Source organism: Cherax quadricarinatus, chromosome 28, assembly GCF_038502225.1.
Source record: "Cherax quadricarinatus isolate ZL_2023a chromosome 28, ASM3850222v1, whole genome shotgun sequence".
NCBI lineage: Eukaryota > Metazoa > Arthropoda > Malacostraca > Decapoda > Parastacidae > Cherax > Cherax quadricarinatus.
Genome location: NC_091319.1, coordinates 5,607,550 through 5,625,875, shown reverse-complemented (window position 1 = coordinate 5,625,875; position 18,326 = coordinate 5,607,550). Strand labels below are relative to the sequence as shown.

At 36.5% G+C, this 18,326-nt stretch overlaps 1 protein-coding gene across 3 annotated transcripts in view; it reads left to right on the top strand.

The window, feature by feature from the left end:
• The window catches only part of Mtp (microsomal triacylglycerol transfer protein), a 95,703-nt gene that overhangs the window by 48,213 nt on the left and 29,164 nt on the right, over positions 1-18,326 (top strand). For 2 of the 3 annotated variants that reach the window (XM_070089345.1, XM_070089346.1), the window contains 6 exons: positions 4,980-5,170; positions 7,663-7,866; positions 9,374-9,523; positions 14,286-14,451; positions 16,532-16,677; positions 17,907-18,067. In XM_070089345.1, the coding sequence (XP_069945446.1) occupies positions 4,980-5,170; positions 7,663-7,866; positions 9,374-9,523; positions 14,286-14,451; positions 16,532-16,677; positions 17,907-18,067 (1,018 nt within the window). Of the gene's footprint in view, positions 1-38; positions 540-4,979; positions 5,171-7,662; positions 7,867-9,373; positions 9,524-14,285; positions 14,452-16,531; positions 16,678-17,906; positions 18,068-18,326 lie in introns of all 3 variants that reach the window. The other variant, XM_070089344.1, reaches the window with a different exon arrangement.

Below are 18,326 nucleotides of genomic sequence, written 5' to 3'. Positions count from 1 at the left end.
TGGTGAGTGAATTCTTATATGAAAATTTTTTGTTGAAGGTGCAGAGATTTTAAAGTGAAAAAAGCATTCCTCATAAAGCAGTGACAATGGCCAGATAACCTCTGCATATCTTTAGAAAGAAACACTTGGGCCATAGTAGTGGATTGATCAGTTTTGCGTTTAGTTAACACTTTAAAAACTGAATACGTATTATATAGTTTGCGACATCACAAACCTGTGTCATTCAGCACAAGTTCTTATGAAGGCTCAAGCCTCTTGTCTGATAAATGCTGCCTAGTTCTGCCAACACTATGGATGTTTGAGACCGTGGATGAGCCAGGAGCAACTGAGGAAGATGGCCAGCTGTGCATTGAAATGTGTGGAGTGAGTGGGCATGAGCATGCTGCTGGGCGTGCTGACCACCCTGGTGCTGATGCTGCGCTGTGGGGTCACTGCCGCTCTCACTGTGGGCATGGGTGGCCTCACCTGGCTGATGTGGGGTGCTCTCCAGTGTGCCCTGGCACCAGCCCATGCCTTCGTGCTCCTCTCTTCTTACCCAGGTGGGTCTTCGCTGCACCTTGTAGGAAACGCAGATGGTGCTGACAAAGGAAATGGCATTGGTGATGGTATCTGACCTTTAAGTTAATTGTAAGGTGGTTGTGGGAAAGTAATTTTACTTAATGGCTGTGGGAGTGACTTCAGTGACACACTATCATCGACATAAAATTGCCTAATTTTGCTAGCCACTCACTAGATGTTCTAGTTTTTACACACTAATTTATTAAATGACTATTGACAGTGCTTGTTTTACCAGGTATGGTTTTGGCTTAAGTCTATCTACGTGGTTGTAATTGTATAACAAAATAGTTATACTCTTGTGATGTTAAAATGATCAAGAGGTGTAGTAGCATGATCAAACTGCCAGCATGGGGTGACAGTCCATAATAATTACGGTATAATAATGTATATGAATAATAAGTCACAATACAGTGGCTAGAATATTTCATAACTAGCTCACAGATTGAAAATACAAACTGGAAGATGTTTCAGTCCATTCTTGACTATCATTATTGATAATGGGTCAGAACAGCCCAAAATGTCATCCAATTTATAATTTTGTTATGATAAAATTATTAATTTTGAAGTTCACAGTGTAAATAAAATTTGTACAGTATGATAGATTTTAAAGCAGTCCTGTTTTTTAATGTGACTTAGGCCCTGTTTAATCTAAGTACAGTACCAAGGAAAGCCAAACCACCTAAACACCAAAATTAACTTCAACAGCATTGAATATTTTAATGTGTCCACCTTGTGATTATAAATGTACATCATGCATGTATTAGTTAAACATGTGCAGTACTGTGTATTGATACAACTGTTTTCAGAAGGTATAACTAATGGTATGATCAAACTTTCAGAATAGTGCAGATAGTAGCATGATATAGTCTTCTTAATATTGTAATGACCACCATTATAATTTTATAATGACCATCAATATTTGGGGCACTGATATTATACTGTATATTTAGCCACATGATGCAGTACTAATTTTGTTAAACCCCAAAATCAATTGCAGTGATAACAAAATCTGTTGGCTGGTTATCATACGGTTTTATTTATCTGACTGATGCTGTTTTGCTAGCAATGCTTTTTTTTTTTTTTTTTTTTTTTTTTTTTTTTTTGTGCTGTAAGAAAATTCACTCAAATTATTTTAATTTACTTGTTTTTCCTGACAATAATTGGCTTCTGGAATTGGTCTGTGGAATCATTATCATGAAATGAACAGAAATTGCTTTTATTAACCCTTTCACGGTTTCGGCCGTACTAGTACGGCTTACGCACCAGGGTTTTTGACGTACTAGTACGCCTAAATTCTAGCGCCCTCAAATCTAGTGAGAGAAAGCTGGTAGGCCTACATATGAAAGAATGGGTCTATGTGGTCAGTGTGTGCAGTATAAAAAAATCCTGCAGCACACAGTGCGTAATGGGGGAAAAAAAAAACTTTGACCGTGTTTTTGGATTAAAACCGCGACTTTGCACTGTATTTTCATGTGGTATTTATTGTTGTATTCTAGTTTTCCTGGTCTCATTTTATAGAATGGAAGACATATTACAGAAATTGAGATGATTTTGACTGGTTTTACAATGAAAAGTACCTTGAAATTGAGCTCAAAGTAGCAGAAATGTTCGATTTTTACCAAAAGTTCAAAAGTAAACAAATCATGCTAAGCGTCCAATACACGTCAACTGGTGAGTCTGATATTCTTTCACAAGTGCGCCGATATTATTTATACACTAATTCAGTAGTCTGCATAACAGTAAATCTTCTATTTTTTGTGAGAATAAAAATTCTAAGTGGAAAGCAAAAGAATGTAAGAGGGGCGTGGGGACGTGACAAATGAACAGAGGAAATGTTATTTTAGTGCCAGGAATGTCTTTCTTGTTTATTCTGTACCCTATTTGGAAATTAGCATCTTTTGAAATTTGTGTGAAATTGCTAAATTCTGACCACTGTATTGGATAGTTGAAATCGGTAAATGGGTGGTTTCTTGTACTCATTCGATAGAAAAAATGAAGTTCTAGCGAAATAGTTATGATTTTTGTCGACTAGTACACTGGAATTGGCCGAAAATAGGGCTCAAAGTGGGCAAAATCGCCAATGCGTAAACATCGTCGAGACCGCTAACTTCGTGAGAGCATAATTCCGTAAGTTTTCCATCAAATGTTATACTTTTGGTGTCATTATGATCGGGAAAAGATTCTCTATCTTTTCGTAAGAAAATATATATATATATATTTTTTTTTTTAAATTTGGGTGACCCTGAGAATAAGTCTGGGAGAGGGCCTGGGGACCCTGAAAGGGTTAATTAAGTTTTTGGACTCTAACACAGCAGAATGACTCTGCGGGGCACCAGTAGGTTCTTCAGATTTCTTTAGATTTTTCTGTATTGTTGGGGGGTATTTTCTGCATTTCTTTTTAACAAAAACTACATGTATAGTTTTATTTGTCTTGGTTTCCCATCTATTCTTTACATGCCTGACAAGCTTTTCCATTCATTTTAATGTCTTAGTTATTGAACATAAGAAAGGAGGAACACTGCAGGAGGCCTGCTGGCCCATACTAGGCAGGTCCTTTACAATTCATCCCACTAACAAAACATTTGCCCAACCCAATTTTCAATGCCACCCAAGAAATAAGCTCTGATGTGAAAGTCCCACTCAAATCCAACCCCTCCCACTCATGTACTTATCCAACCTAGATTTGAAACTACCCAAAGTCCCAGCCTCAATAACCCAACTAGGTAGACTGTTCCACTCATCAACTACCCTATTTCCAAACCAATACTTTCCTATGTCCTTTCTAAATCTAAACTTATCTAATTTAAATCCATTACTGCGGGTTCTCTCTTGGAGAGACATCCTCAAGACCTTATTAATATCCCCTTTATTAATACCTATCTTCCACTTATACACTTCGATCAGGTCTCCCCTCATTCTTCGTCTAACAAGTGAATGTAACTTAAGAGTCTTCAATCTTTCTTCATAAGGAAGATTTCTAATGCTATGTATTAATTTAGTCATCCTATACTGAATGTTTTCTAACGAATTTATGTCCATTTTGTAATATGGAGACCAGAACTGAGCTGCATAATCTAGGTGAGGCCTTACTAATGATGTATAAAGCTGCAGTATGACCTCTGGACTTCTGTTGCTTACACTTCTTGATATAAATCCCAGTAATCTATTTGCCTTATTACGTACGCTTAGGCATTGCTGTCTTGGTTTAAGGTTGCTGCTCACCATAACCCCCAAGTCCTTTTCGCAATCTGTATGGCTAAGTTCTACATCATTTAACTTATAAGTACTAGGGTTATGGGAACTTCCAAGCTTCAGAACCTTGCATTTATCTACATTGAACTGCATCTGCCACCTTTCTGACCAAGAATAGAGTTTGTTTAAATCCTCCTGCTACTTCAGTGTGTGTGTGTGTGTGTGTGTGTGTGTGTGTGTGTGTGTGTGTGTGTGTGTGTGTGTGTGGAATATACAGTATTAAGCAAAATTCAGCTCCTCTCATCTTCCATTCAGGTATCTCAACCTGCACACAGGAGTTAATGAACAGCTTCATTCATTGCCAGTGTTTTGTCATTTCTCATCTAAGCTGACATTAAATGAATAAATTAATTTTTTTCTTTCAATGTATCTCTTCCTTGTTTAAACAGCACATATTTCATTGATTTTCCTAACTATATCTTCTGTATCACCTGTTCTGTCTAGAGATCATTCACTCCATCTTAGCATTTTCTTAAGCATCCACACCATCTCCAGAGTTGAATAAGTTATGTGGATTTATTCCCCTCCTCCCCAGAATATATATTTTTTTCCTGAATATTTTTCTTCCTTCCATTTAGTGCTCTATGAAATATTATAATGTACTTTCTTCACTGTCTCTTCCCTGCTACAGTACTCTTCTTCAACTCTCTCTTCAGTGATTTTTTCCCAAATTACATTACTGTACCCCTCTCTCTAATTTTAACCTTCAAAATGCTACTGTAATTAGTGAACTGCTCTTATTGTCTGACACCAGTACTGTATTTCACTTTTTATGTATTTGCTGTAGTCCTCAGTCTGCCAAATACCTCTTCAAAAATTCAAATGGCCTAAAATATGCATTAAACATTCTAACTTGTACACAAAATACTACAATACTGTCATTCTCAATAATGTTGAATTGTGTGTATTACTTGCCAGATATAGATCACATTCATATACATTTTAAGGTTTTATAGGAAAATATCAGTGGAGACATTAATTTTTCAGCAATCTTGTTAAAAAGAAGCTTTTACAGTTACAGTACATGTTCTGTACAGTATAGTTATGAAATAATACATTGTGTAATTGCTGTTAAAAAGTCAATTAAAATAGGGTTACTTTATTGAGGCTTGTCTTTACTCTTAGCATTTATTGTATGGCAGGTAACTTTCCAAATCATCTGTTTCCAGCATATACACGACAGTTTGAAGTGGGGACCCTGTATATGTATGGATATGAGACATCTGTTTTATTAAATGAACCCCAGCCATTACCTGTGTCCACTACCAAAGATGTTGGCTTCAGGGTAGAGCTGACTGCTGAGATCACACCAGTCTGGCAGCACCCAACCAATTCTCATGAGCAAATTCTCCAACTCACTGTAAGTGCTTTACATATTTTTACTGAGAATTTCAGTTTTAAAAAATACAGGGAAGTTTTATGGACAAATTACAGTATTAGTGTATTATTTAGTAATGAATATTCTTAGTTGATTCCTTAAAAAAAATTTTTTGTTGAGAATGAAGACAGAATACTGCACTACATGTGAAATATTACTGGGCAGGTTTGTTATTTATTGTGTTAGCCAAGGTAAGATACGGGAGGGCCCCATTTTACAGCATTTTGCTAATGCAGTGGTTTTCAATTACCTATACGTACCCATGCTTCATTTATTAAGACTTTGTACAATAGATATGCTCACCATTCTCTATAAGCTAAGTACAAAGATATTTTAAGGTAAGCAATGTTTATACTGTATAAGCATTATTTTGGCCTAGCTCTATTGCTCACTTAGTATATAATAGTGTAAACATGTTATCAGGCTTTTATATGCATTTGAAAATGAAAAAAAGGCTATGTTTCACTCTACCGCAATTTTCGCTGTACAGCAGTAGCCCAGAACCTAACCTGCTGTATAAACGGGGCCCTCCTGTTTTGTAAAAAAAAAAGAAATCCTAAAGATGTTGGATAAGAAGTTCAGTACAGTACTGTAGTGCAGTACTGTCGGTACTGTGCTTTGATGTATTCAAGACATAAAATTGTGTGGACACCAAATTTATACATTGATTTACTCATTTGTGAATATTAAGGAAGACAGGATGTAAAATGAGTGATCTGTGCCTTTAACTTGTTTGGCACAGCTTTACTACCTTTATATCAGTGAGATTTCCATATTACAGTATAAGATAAAGATAAAGCTTTATTTCTTTGTACAGGTTACAGCGTGTAATTACAATTTTAGTTTGCCAAGTACGTACAAAGAAAGCCACTATCATGCTGGGGCATTTCGGGCAGACTAATCCTAGTACATAGTAACTACTTAAAACTAGACAAGATAATAGTGGTTAACTTTATTACAATCTTATTTACTCTTAATACTAATGCAAGGTAGTCGGGTGTTTTATTCATTTATGTCATTTTCCAACAAAACATACATATTTAGACTAAATTATGTACACTTTGTTCTCCTTCCTGTAACTTTATGTTATCTATGTGTAACGTACATCAAGTGGTGGTAGTTAAAATTCCTGTACTATATTGTATCTAATACTTAGTCACTCAGTCACTGGAATAGCATTAGGAAATTATGTACTGTTAGTACATTGGTTATATATTACTAAATTTAAAAAGAGAAACGTTCGGTTTTTCTTTTTGGGGCACCCTGCCTCAGTGGGATATGACCGGTTTGTTGAAAGAAGAAGACTGAAAATAAATCTTAGATATAAATCTTAGATATCAGTGGGTGGATCAGTGTGCTGAAAGCACACTGATCCAGGTGATAATGGATACATGTATTAATAATACATGTACAAGATTTTTTTTAACACACCAGCCATCTCCCACTTAGGTAGTGGGGATGATCCTAAGAAGAGGATACACTTTCACCATCACTCACTGTATTACTGTCTTGCCAGAGGCACTCTGACATTACAGCTCAAATGCCCCTTCAAATTGCAATATCCCCACCCTTTCTTCAGAGTGCAAGCACTGTACTTCCCACCTCCAGAACTCAATTCTAGCTAACTACTTTCCTTAGATTCCTTTATAAATGTTACCCTGCTCATATTCCAAAGGCACTTCAAAGCATTAAAACCATTGCCTCCACTCACTCCTATCTAACATACTCTCACACACCTGTTGGATGCCTAAGCCCCCTCACACACAAAACCTCATTTACCCTCTCCCTCCAACATTTTCTAGGATGACCTCTGTCCCCCCTTTACAGATTTATACACATTCCAAGTTATCCTGTTTTGCTCCATCCTCTCTAACTGTTCAGACCACCTCAACAACCCTTCCTCAGCCCTCTGCATAATACTTTTAGTAACCTTGCACCTTCTTCTGATCTCCAAACTTTGAATTCTCAGCATATTATTCACCCCACACATTTCCGTTACCTTATTGCATTGATCAGTTCACATATTTGTAATCATTTGAGCTTTTGTGGATAATTATAAGTATCATTTGCAGTGGGTGTAAATGTAAGTTTCTTTAGGTCAGGATGTATTGGTAGGATATCAGTGTTGAAGGATGTTTGCATTGCTAGTAATAATAATACAAAAGATCCTTGACTAAGCTGATAGGATTTCTAACAAAAATCACTATACAAGATGATGTAGAAGAATACAGTCTAAAAGACAACGCAATATAATTTACAATCAAGTTGCAATCTCCCACCTAGGTAGGGTGATCCAAAAAACAAAGTAAAAATTCACCATCACTCATTCCATAGCTGTCTTGCCAAAAGAGCACAAACATCACAATTCAAAAGACTCACTGAACTGTTCCTGATTTTATAATATAGAGAAAACTTCTTTATAAAAATATACAGGGTTACTTGTTGAAGGATTCTTGCACATTTTTGCTTTCCAGGTGGTAACACCAAAGCTCTCAGTCAAGGCTCGGCAAGGACCTTCCCCCGAAGGCTTTCTTCACAAACCCTCAAAAGTGGAGATGTACAAATTACATCCCCTATTCCTGCATTGGGATAATGGCCAGATTAAGAAAGTCTATCATGTTGATGGAAGTGAATCATCAGTTCTCAATGTTATGAAAGGCATCTCCAGTTTGCTCCAGGTATAGTATTTTCAGTTATATGTATTTTTGTAGGCAAACATTGAAAAAGTCAAGGATTGTCAGTGTAACACTTAGGAAAAATGATTGAATTCGGCATGACAAAGATATTTATTTTGAGTCAGAAAGTGAATGAACATAAAACCCTTAAAATTAATTATAAGTTCAGAAGAAGATTAACAGTCTTATAGTAATGGAAGAATCTCTCTAATCAGATTTTAACAAGCTCATGATAGTTATATTAACAGAATAAGATGTTAATTAACTAAGTCAAAAATGATGATTAGAACATGAGATTATATAAAATTCTTTTCTTTTGAAACTGAATGCTTTGTAATAATGGAAACAATGTTTGAAGCTCAGCTAGCACCCGTATTTTTCTCTCTTCATACAATGATTCTAAAGTTTGTGTTGCCTGTCTCTGTATTTCACATTATAAGATCATTCTCTCTTCAGATAGATGAAAGTTACTGTTATAGTACTTAAAAATAGTGTAATTGGTTTAAGTAGTGGTACATATTTCTTTTTTCCATAAAATAAGGTCTAGAAGACTTCTGATACAGGATTTGAGAACTGCTTGATCATCTGGTCTTCTCGACGGTGTAATTGCGTAGGTTTTAAATGGTTCTTTTCCCCTCTTTGCCTTGCCTTTAATTTATCTTATTATGACTTAAGATGGAATTTATTGACTTGTAGTCAATCCTGCTTCTCGTTTATCATATACCTGTAGTAATAATACTGGTAGATTATTCATATATTTTTTTAGTATTTAGTTTCCATTTTTATGTGCTTTTATTTTTAATTATAAGGAACCCTTTTGTGCTTTAAGCATAATTTATACATCTCACATGTTGCATGAATAATTCATATAATTTATGGTAGTTATGTATGTGATGTTTGCATGACCACCAGTACAGTACAGTACTTGTAAACAACTAGTTCTTTGAAAAGTTACATGTGTAGTACAGTACAGTGCAGTTAAACTTTGATTTAATGGATTTCACACACTAGTGAGAAAAATTAACACATTGACTATCTCCCACTGAGGTAGGGTGACCCAGTCTTAAAAGAAACACTTTCATCATCATTCACACTATCAATGTCTTGCCAGAGGTGCACAGATACAACAGTTCAGATCTCCCTCCAAACAGCAACTATACAGTAGAGTAGTTTTTGTTGTTTGCTATATAATATTACTCAGAATTACTGGACAATCAGTATTATTGGACACCTTCTTTTACCTATTGGTCCAATAAACTGAAGTTTTTGTTGTATTATTTTTGTAATAAAATTTTGTTGAAAAGAAGTACGTATTTGTTTGAATTAACATTGCTTCAACTTTCTACCTTTTGCATGTACAAAATAAGCTATAATTATTTAAATTACTATTTTATATACTGTATGTAAGACTTACCATATTCACTATTTTGTTTTAAATTGCCATTTAAATTTTCCTTCAAGTGATTATATATTGTATTGCCACATTGGCTCATTTGAAAGTCTTTAACAGCATCAAGTAAAAAATGTGAAGGAGACAGAAGTTGATGCTTCAGGCAAGTGTGATGTTATCTACAAGTTGGCTGACTCTACTCATGTCTCAAAGTTGAAGAAAAACTGCAGAACTGTTGTACCAGTAGCTTACTTCAACCACACAAATAAGGTAGGGTGGAGAGAGAGAGATGCATGTCATGACTGTGTTAAAATAACTTCTGTAATTTTGAGTTCTTATGCCTAGACATTTAAACATTACACTGCTACGTAAACTTTGCAGCGAATTAATGATTTTACCTGATAATTTTCCTAACAATAGGTATTAATGTGAGAGCACTAGAATCACTGTTTTAATAGCTGTAACAATGCAGTTTTGTAACCCAGAATCTTTTCATTGCATTAATTAACATGAGCACCATTATTGTTGGTATGGTAGGCACTTTCGCATAAAATTACAGTACAGTATTTCTCATCTACTTATTTTAATAAATTCCAATTTTTAGGATATTAGCAACTTAAACAAGTACAGTACTGTGCAAGAAAGGTATAAAATACCGACAATATGAAAGTTAAGACATGTGCAACATCTGGATATCTGTATTGTAGACGTTTCGCCATCCAGTGGCTGAGGGACTGATTACCTCATCTTTTGTATATAGTTCTACTGTCTTCTATTATGTCCTAGAATTTGTATTGATAAAGACACTGGATGGCAAAACGTCTACAATAAAGATATCCAGATGTTGCACATGTGTCTTAACTTTCAAGTACAGTACTGTCATTTACTTTTGGATTTTTTAAATAATACTGTATATGCTGTATATATGGAGAGTAAAAGAAAGGTAAAGAGAGTGGTGAGAGAGTGCAAAAGGAGAGCAGATGATAGAGTGGGAGAGGCACTGTCAAGAAATTTTAATGAAAATAAGAAAAAAATTTGGAGTGAGTTAAACAAGTTAAGAAAGCCTAGGGAAAATATGGATTTGTCAGTTAAAAACAGAGTAGGGGAGTTAGTAGAGGGGGAGATGGAGGTATTAGGTAGATGGCGAGAATATTTTGAGGAACTTTTAAATGTTAAGGAAGAAACAGAGGCAGTAATTTCATGCACTGGGCAGGGAGGTATACCATCTTTTAGGAGTGAAGAAGAGAAGAATGTAAGTGTGGGGGAGGTACGTGAGGCATTACGTAAAATGAAAGGGGGTAAAGCAGCTGGAACTGATGGGATCATGACAGAAATGTTAAAAGCAGGGGGGGATATAGTGTTGGAGTGGTTGGTACTTCTGTTTAATAAATGTATGAAAGAGGGGAAGGTACCTAGGGATTGGCGGAGAGCATGTATAGTCCCTTTATATAAAGGGAAAGGGGACAAAAGAGACTGTAAAAATTATAGAGGAATAAGCTTACTGAGTATACCAGGAAAAGTGTACAGTAGGGTTATAATTGAAAGAATTAGAGGTAAGACAGAATGGAGGATTGCGGATGAGCAAGGAGGTTTCAGAGTGGGTAGGGGATGTGTAGATCAAGTGTTTACATTGAAGCATATATGTGAACAGTATTTAGATAAAGGTAGGGAAGTTTTTATTGCATTTATGGATTTAGAAAAGGCATATGATAGAGTGGATAGAGGAGCAATGTGGCAGATGTTGCAAGTATATGGAATAGGTGGTAAGTTATTAAATGCTGTAAAGAGTTTTTATGAGGATAGTGAGGCTCAGGTTAGGGTGTGTAGAAGAGAGGGAGACTACTTCCCGGTAAAAGTAGGTCTTAGACAGGGATGTGTAATGTCACCATCGTTGTTTAATATATTTATAGATGGGGTTGTAAAGGAAGTAAATGCTAGGGTGTTCAGGAGAGGGGTGGGATTAAATTTTGGGGAATCAAATTCAAAATGGGAATTGACACAGTTACTTTTTGCTGATGATACTGTGCTTATGGGAGATTCTAAAGAAAAATTGCAAAGGTTAGTGGATGAGTTTGGGAATGTGTAAAGGTAGAAAGTTGAAAGTGAACATAGAAAAGAGTAAGGTGATGAGGGTATCAAATGATTTAGATAAAGAAAAATTGGATATCAAATTGGGGAGGAGGAGTATGGAAGAAGTGAATGTTTTCAGATACTTGGGAGTTGACGTGTCGGCGGATGGATTTATGAAGGATGAGGTTAATCATGGAATTGATGAGGGAAAAAAGGTGAGTGGTGCGTTGAGGTATATGTGGAGTCAAAAAACATTATCTATGGAGGCAAAGAAGGGAATGTATGAAAGTATAGTAGTACCAACACTCTTATATGGGTGTGAAGCTTGGGTGGTAAATGCAGCAGCGAGGAGACGGTTGGAGGCAGTGGAGATGTCCTGTTTAAGGGCAATGTGTGGTGTAAATACTATGCAGAAAATTCAGAGTGTGGAAATTAGGAAAAGGTGTGGAGTTAATAAAAGTATTATTCAGAGGGCAGAAGAGGGGTTGTTGAGGTGGTTTGGTCATTTAGAGAGAATGGATCAAAGTAGAATAACATAGAAAGCATATAAATCTATAGGGGAAGGAAGGCGGGGTAGGGGTCGTCCTCGAAAGGGTTGGAGAGAGGGGGTAAAGGAGGTTTTGTGGGCAAGGGGCTTGGACTTCCAGCAAGCGTGCGTGAGCGTGTTAGATAGGAGTGAATGGAGACGAATGGTGCTTGGGACCTGACGATCTGTTGGAGTGAAGGGATTCAGGGAAACCGGTTATTTTCATATAGTCGGACTTGAGTCCTGGAAATGGGAAGTACAATGCCTGCACTTTAAAGGAGGGGTTTGGGATATTGGCAGTTTGGAGGGATATGTTGTGTATCTTTATATGTGTATGCTTCTAAACTGTTGTATTCTGAGCACCTCTGCAAAAACACCCTAGCATTTACTTCCTTTACAACCCCATCTATAAATATATTAAACAACCATGGTGACATTACACATCCCTGTCTAAGACCTACTTTTACCAGGAAGTAGTCTCCCTCTCTTCTACACACCCTAACCTGAGCCTCACTATCCTCATAAAAACTCTTTACAGCATTTAATAACTTACCACCTATTCCATATACTTGCAACATCTGCCACATTGCTCCTCTATCCACTCTATCATATGCCTTTTCTAAATCCATAAATGCAATAAAAACTTCCCTACCTTTATCTAAATACTGTTCACATATATGCTTCAATGTAAACACTTGATCTACACATCCCCTACCCACTCTGAAACCTCCTTGCTCATCCACAATCCTACATTCTGTCTTACCTCTAATTCTTTCAATTATAACCCTACCGTACACTTTTCCTGGTATACTCAGTAAACTTATTCCTCTATAATTTTTACAGTCTTTTGTCCCCTTTCCCTTCATATAAAGGGACTATACATGCTCTCCGCCAATCCCTAGGTACCTTCCCCTCTTTCATACATTTATTAAACAAAAGTACCAACCACTCCAACACTATATCCCCCCCTGCTTTTAACATTTCTGTCATGATCCCATCAGTTCCAGCTGCTTTACCCCCTTTCATTTTACGTAATGCCTCACGTACCTTCCCCACACTTACATTCTGCTCTTCTTCACTCCTAAAAGATGGTATACCTCCCTGACCAGTGCATGAAATTACTGCCTCTGTTTCTTCCTTAACATTTAAAAGTTCCTCAAAATATTCTCGCCATCTACCTAATACCTCCATCTCCCCATCTACTAACTCCCCTACTCTGTTTTTAACTGACAAATCCATACTTTCCCTAGGCTTTCTTAACTTGTTTAACTCACTCCAAAATTTTTTCTTATTTTCATTAAAATTTATATTATTATTTATTATTAATAACATGTATTATTATTAACATGTATGTATTTAATAACATATATGTTATAAATAATAATAGTACATATTATTAATAACATGTATTATTATTAACATGTATGTTATTAAATACCATTGCCTCAATCACTGCCTCTACCACTCCAGTCACACTCAATCTACAAGCACCAAACACAATGAATTATTGTGAAATGTTTGGAAGAGCAGGGAGACTAATGTTCACTCCAGCGTAAACAAAGTCACACTGACGATGTGTCAACCACTCCCTCGTATTTTTGTACAATTTCCTTCTTCAATTATATCATATTTATTATTATTATTATTACTATTGTTATTATTAGCTGTAGCAGAAATGTTTAATTCTTTGCAGTGTTCAAGATTAAACACATGATGTCACCGTCTAATACCTGTCCGAATAGCCATTCCAATATGCAGTCATGAATGGGTTTACATTATTTATTCTGTAGTTTAATAGCAAATAATGAACAAACAAAACACTCACCACACTGAGTGGTGGGAGGGCTGGCTGCCAGTTGTGGGGCTCGGAGGGAGGGTAGTAGGGACTCGCAGGTGGCGGGAAACTTAAATATGATTTGGCGGCTGGGAATTTGGCGGTTGGGAATTCGCGAATGTGTGAAGCCCGTGAAAGTTGAAAACGTGAATGTTGAGGGAAACCTGTACATTATAAAATTAATACTCTTTCCTGGTTCATTTCCTCTAAACATCCATGTAGAATTCTTTGTAGAATCTTGTGTAGACATCTTTTTAAGATATTTCAGTGATCACTGCAAATCTTCGTTACAGCCATTCCATCTGATATTGATGTTTTTTTTTCTTTGAGCCTTTAAAATAATGTACGTACATGAGTAGGTGTTTGAGTAAAATAATAGGCACAAAAGAAAGCCACTAATTATACAGTTAATTTGTCTATTTAATTTTGAGTAAAATGTCTGTTATATGGTACCTCAAAAACTGTTTCATTTTGCTATATAATTAATGTGGAAACAATCATGTATACCACCATATTGTACTGGATGGCTAGGCTAAATTATACAGATACTATACAACTAAACATTATGACTGTGAAGTTCAATATACATCTTTGTGTCACAGGTTCTGGGTGCTCAAATTGATAGTCAGGTGACTGTTTCTTATGTTTTGAGTGATGAAGACAAAATAATTCGAAAGGCCACATCCATGGAGACACATTTCTTGAGAGTAGAGGCTCGTAAGCAATCAGGAGCTGAGGTTATGAGTAAGCAAGTGCTTCATCTCAAGGGTAAGATTTGATTTCTCTGTAATGTGAAGTTAAACACCTAAATGACAGTAAACCCTCATTATAATGGACATATAGGGATGGGATTGAGTATTTTTCTGTTAAATCAGATAATGTTAAAGAATAGCAAAAAAAAAATTAAATACTCTACTGTATCTTTCTTTCTTTAAACGCACCGGCCATATCCCACCGAGGCAGGGTGGCCCAAAAAGAAAAACAAAAGTTTCTCCTTTTACATTTAGTAATATATACAGGAAAAGGGGTTACTAGCCCTTTGCTCCCGGCATTTTAGTCGACTTGTACAACACGCATGGCCCGGTGGCCTGGTGGCTAAAGCTCCCGCTTCACACACGGAGGGCCCGGGTTCGATTCCCGGCGGGTGGAAACATTTCGACACGTTTCCTTACACCTATTGTCCTGTTCACCTAGCAGCAAATAGGTACCTGGGTGTTAGTCGACTGGTGTGGGTCGCATCCTGGGGGACAAGATTAAGGACCCCAATGGAAATAAGTTAGACAGTCCTCGATGACGCACTGACTTTCTTGGGTTATCCTGGGTGGCTAACCCTCCGGGGTTAAAAATCCGAACGAAATCTTATCTTATCTTATCTTATCTTACAGAGGAAGAATTCTGTTCCACTTTCCCATGGAGATAAGTGGAAATAAACAAGAACAAGAACTAGTAAGAAAAATAGAAGAAAATCCAGAAGGGTCTGTATATATATGCTTGTACATGCATGTGTAGTGTGACCTTAATGTAAGTAGAAGTAGCAAGACATACCTGAAGTCTTACATGTTTATGAGACAGACAAAAGACACCAGCAATCATACCATCATGTAACTCTACTGTATACTTAATATAATTTTTTTTTCAACACGCTGGCCATTTCTCACATAATTATTTAATGTATATGCATAGTTTATTTATATATTGCTATAAATATTGAAAACAAAGGAGTTAGAAGTACAATTTACCCAGCAGATTTTCCCCTTTATTTTGAAAGTCTGTTATATCTAGGGTTTACTTCTTTTTTTTTTTTAACCATATTGGTTGTTATCACCATGGTAGGGCAACTCATGAGGTACACACATTCATTGTCATTCATTCCCCAGAAGTGCACATAGATCAAAAATCAAATAATGAACCAAATTGCAATACAGCCTCTCCTCACTTAAGAATGAAGTTCCATTCCTAAGACCACGCCGGTAAGCAGGGAGCATACTATAATGGTAGTGGGTTTGTGCCATCCATCTTTGATATTGTTTTAATGTCACCTTTGCACCATTTATAAATTTTTTAGTATATTTTTAAATGTTCATGCAGTATATTGTAATAAACAGAATATAGGAAATCAGCTCTAATATTCATTATTTAGGTATGCATACTAGTCAGAGAGCATGTCGTAAGTCTGAGTCGTCTGTAAACAAGTACAGTGGAGAGACTGTATTTCCCCTGTTGTGTGTGCTAAGCACATATTCAGTTATTTGGTGCATCCAAGATCATCCAGATTCATGATTTCCTCTAGATTGCCTGCTGACCATAATGTGTGCTGTGGCATTCTGACTTGTTATGGATGATTTACCATCTTACCTTCATATTGCTTCTTGTCCTCTTTTCATCGTTTACTTAAAATGCTAATTCATATTAAACAAATTTTGTATTGTAATAATGTGACTTCATTTTAATGTGTTTAAGTTTACATATGATGAAAATTTATGCAATAACTACTAATACTGTACTGTTTCATGTCTCACACTCATCTGAGTTCTACAAGTAAAAGTTTCATTTTCATATAATCTTAGTTGAAGTCTGCACCATCCTTCCTGCATGTAGTCATTCTATAGTCAGTGCCAGATGTCACTGCTTTCTCCACAGTCTCAGAATATACTAATGTTCTAATGTGTATTTTGTCATTCATTTTCATGTGTTTAGTTATACATTCTAATGTATGTTTAGTGATACAAAAAAACTCATATTCTAAAACATTCTAAGTTATGCATTCTCATGTTTAAATGAAAAATATTCTAGAATTGCTGTACTAATGTGAATTTATTACATGTTACTGTAGTTTTTGCTTCTACAGGTCGTGAAAAAGTTAACACACCAAAGTATACAGGAAAAAGTGTTGCAGAGGTTATTAAGTCTATTTCCTCTAAGCTTCAAAAAAAACTCCTTACTGACCAGTTAGCAACCAATCCTGACCCAAAGGAGTGTATCGCATGCAAATCGGTAAGCTATGTTGTTTTGTATATTCTAATTGTTCTTCTGTACATCACTAGTTCTGTCTATAATTTATGTTATCTTATTTATATTATATTTTTTTTTATTAACACGTCGGCCATTTCCCATCAAGGCAGGGTGACATGAAAAAGAAGAAACACTTTCATCATCATTCACTCCATCACTCTCTTGCCAGAGGCACACCTACACTAAAATTAAAAAGCTGCAACATAACAGTACCCCTCCTTCAGAGGGCAGGCACTGTGCTTCCCACCTCCAGGACTCAAGTCCAGCTTGTCGGTTTCCCTGAATCTCTTCATAAATGTTACTTTGCTCACACTCCAACAGCACGTCAAGTCATGAAAACCACTTGTCTCCATTTATTCCTATCTAACACACACACACACACACACACGCTTGCTGGAAGTCCAAGCCCCTCGTGCACAAAACCTCCTTTACCCCGTGCCTCCAACCTTTCCTAGGCCAACCCCTTCCCTGCCTTCCTTCCATTACAGATTTATATGCTTTCCAAGTCATTTTGTTTCATTCCATCCCCTCTGAATGTCCGAACCACCTCAACAACCCCCTCCTCAGCCCTCTGGATAATGCTTCTAGAAACCCCACACCTCCTCCTAATCTCCAAGCTATGAATTCTCTGCATTATATTCACACTGCACATTGCCTTCAGACACAACATCACTGCCTCCAGCCGTCTCCTTGTTGCAACATTCACCACCCATGCTTCACACCCACATAAGAGCATTGGTATAACTGTACTTTCATACATTTCTCTTTATATACAGTATATATTTGTTCAAAAACTTGAGTAATAAAGAGTACATTGTCAAATTAATACCATATGCCTTCCTGTGGTTGGGATACCACCAAGGCAGGGTGGCCCAAAAAAGTAAGATAAAAGTCTTTCTTTTTACATTTAGTAATTTATACAGGAGAAGGGGTTACTAGCCCCTTGTTCCCGGCATTATAGTCGTCCCGTATGACACACACATTGGTTACGGAGGAAGAATGCTTTTCCACTTCCCTATGGAGTCAATGGTTCTGCTACTACTACTACTTTCAACAAACTGGCCATATCCCATCGAGGCAGAGTGGCTCAAAAAGAAAAACGAAAGTTCTGTGGTACGTTCTTATAGGCATGATAAAATTATTCACTGAAACCTCATCAAGGTAGGGCAACTAATAATTAAGTTTTGATACATTAATTTTTTTTTTTTCAGTTGAAGGATCTTGTCAACAGTTTTCGTTCTACATTGAGTTCCAAGAACTTGGGCTCCCAAGGCTCAGCTATTGCTTTTCTTCGCTTGCTCAAGAAGGTGCGAGAAAGTGATCAAGAAACTTTTCACGCTGTACTGAAAGATAAGAAGAATTCTAAAATATTGTAAGTAGTACAGTAGCCACTTGAACCTTAATGAAGACAGATCTTCACAATTTTTCTAACGGTTTTATTAATTCTCAGCTATGAAAAAATTCTGAAACTTGCTGTTTCAAGTATCACTGATGTGAATAACAAGCCTGAAAGTCAGTTTTTTGATGAGTGTTCTGCATATATAGGTGTCCTGCTGTTGTTGATGTAGTGCTTGCTGCTTCTTAATTCAGTTTTTACATAACTGCCTTTCTCTTGTTCTGTAACTATAAGT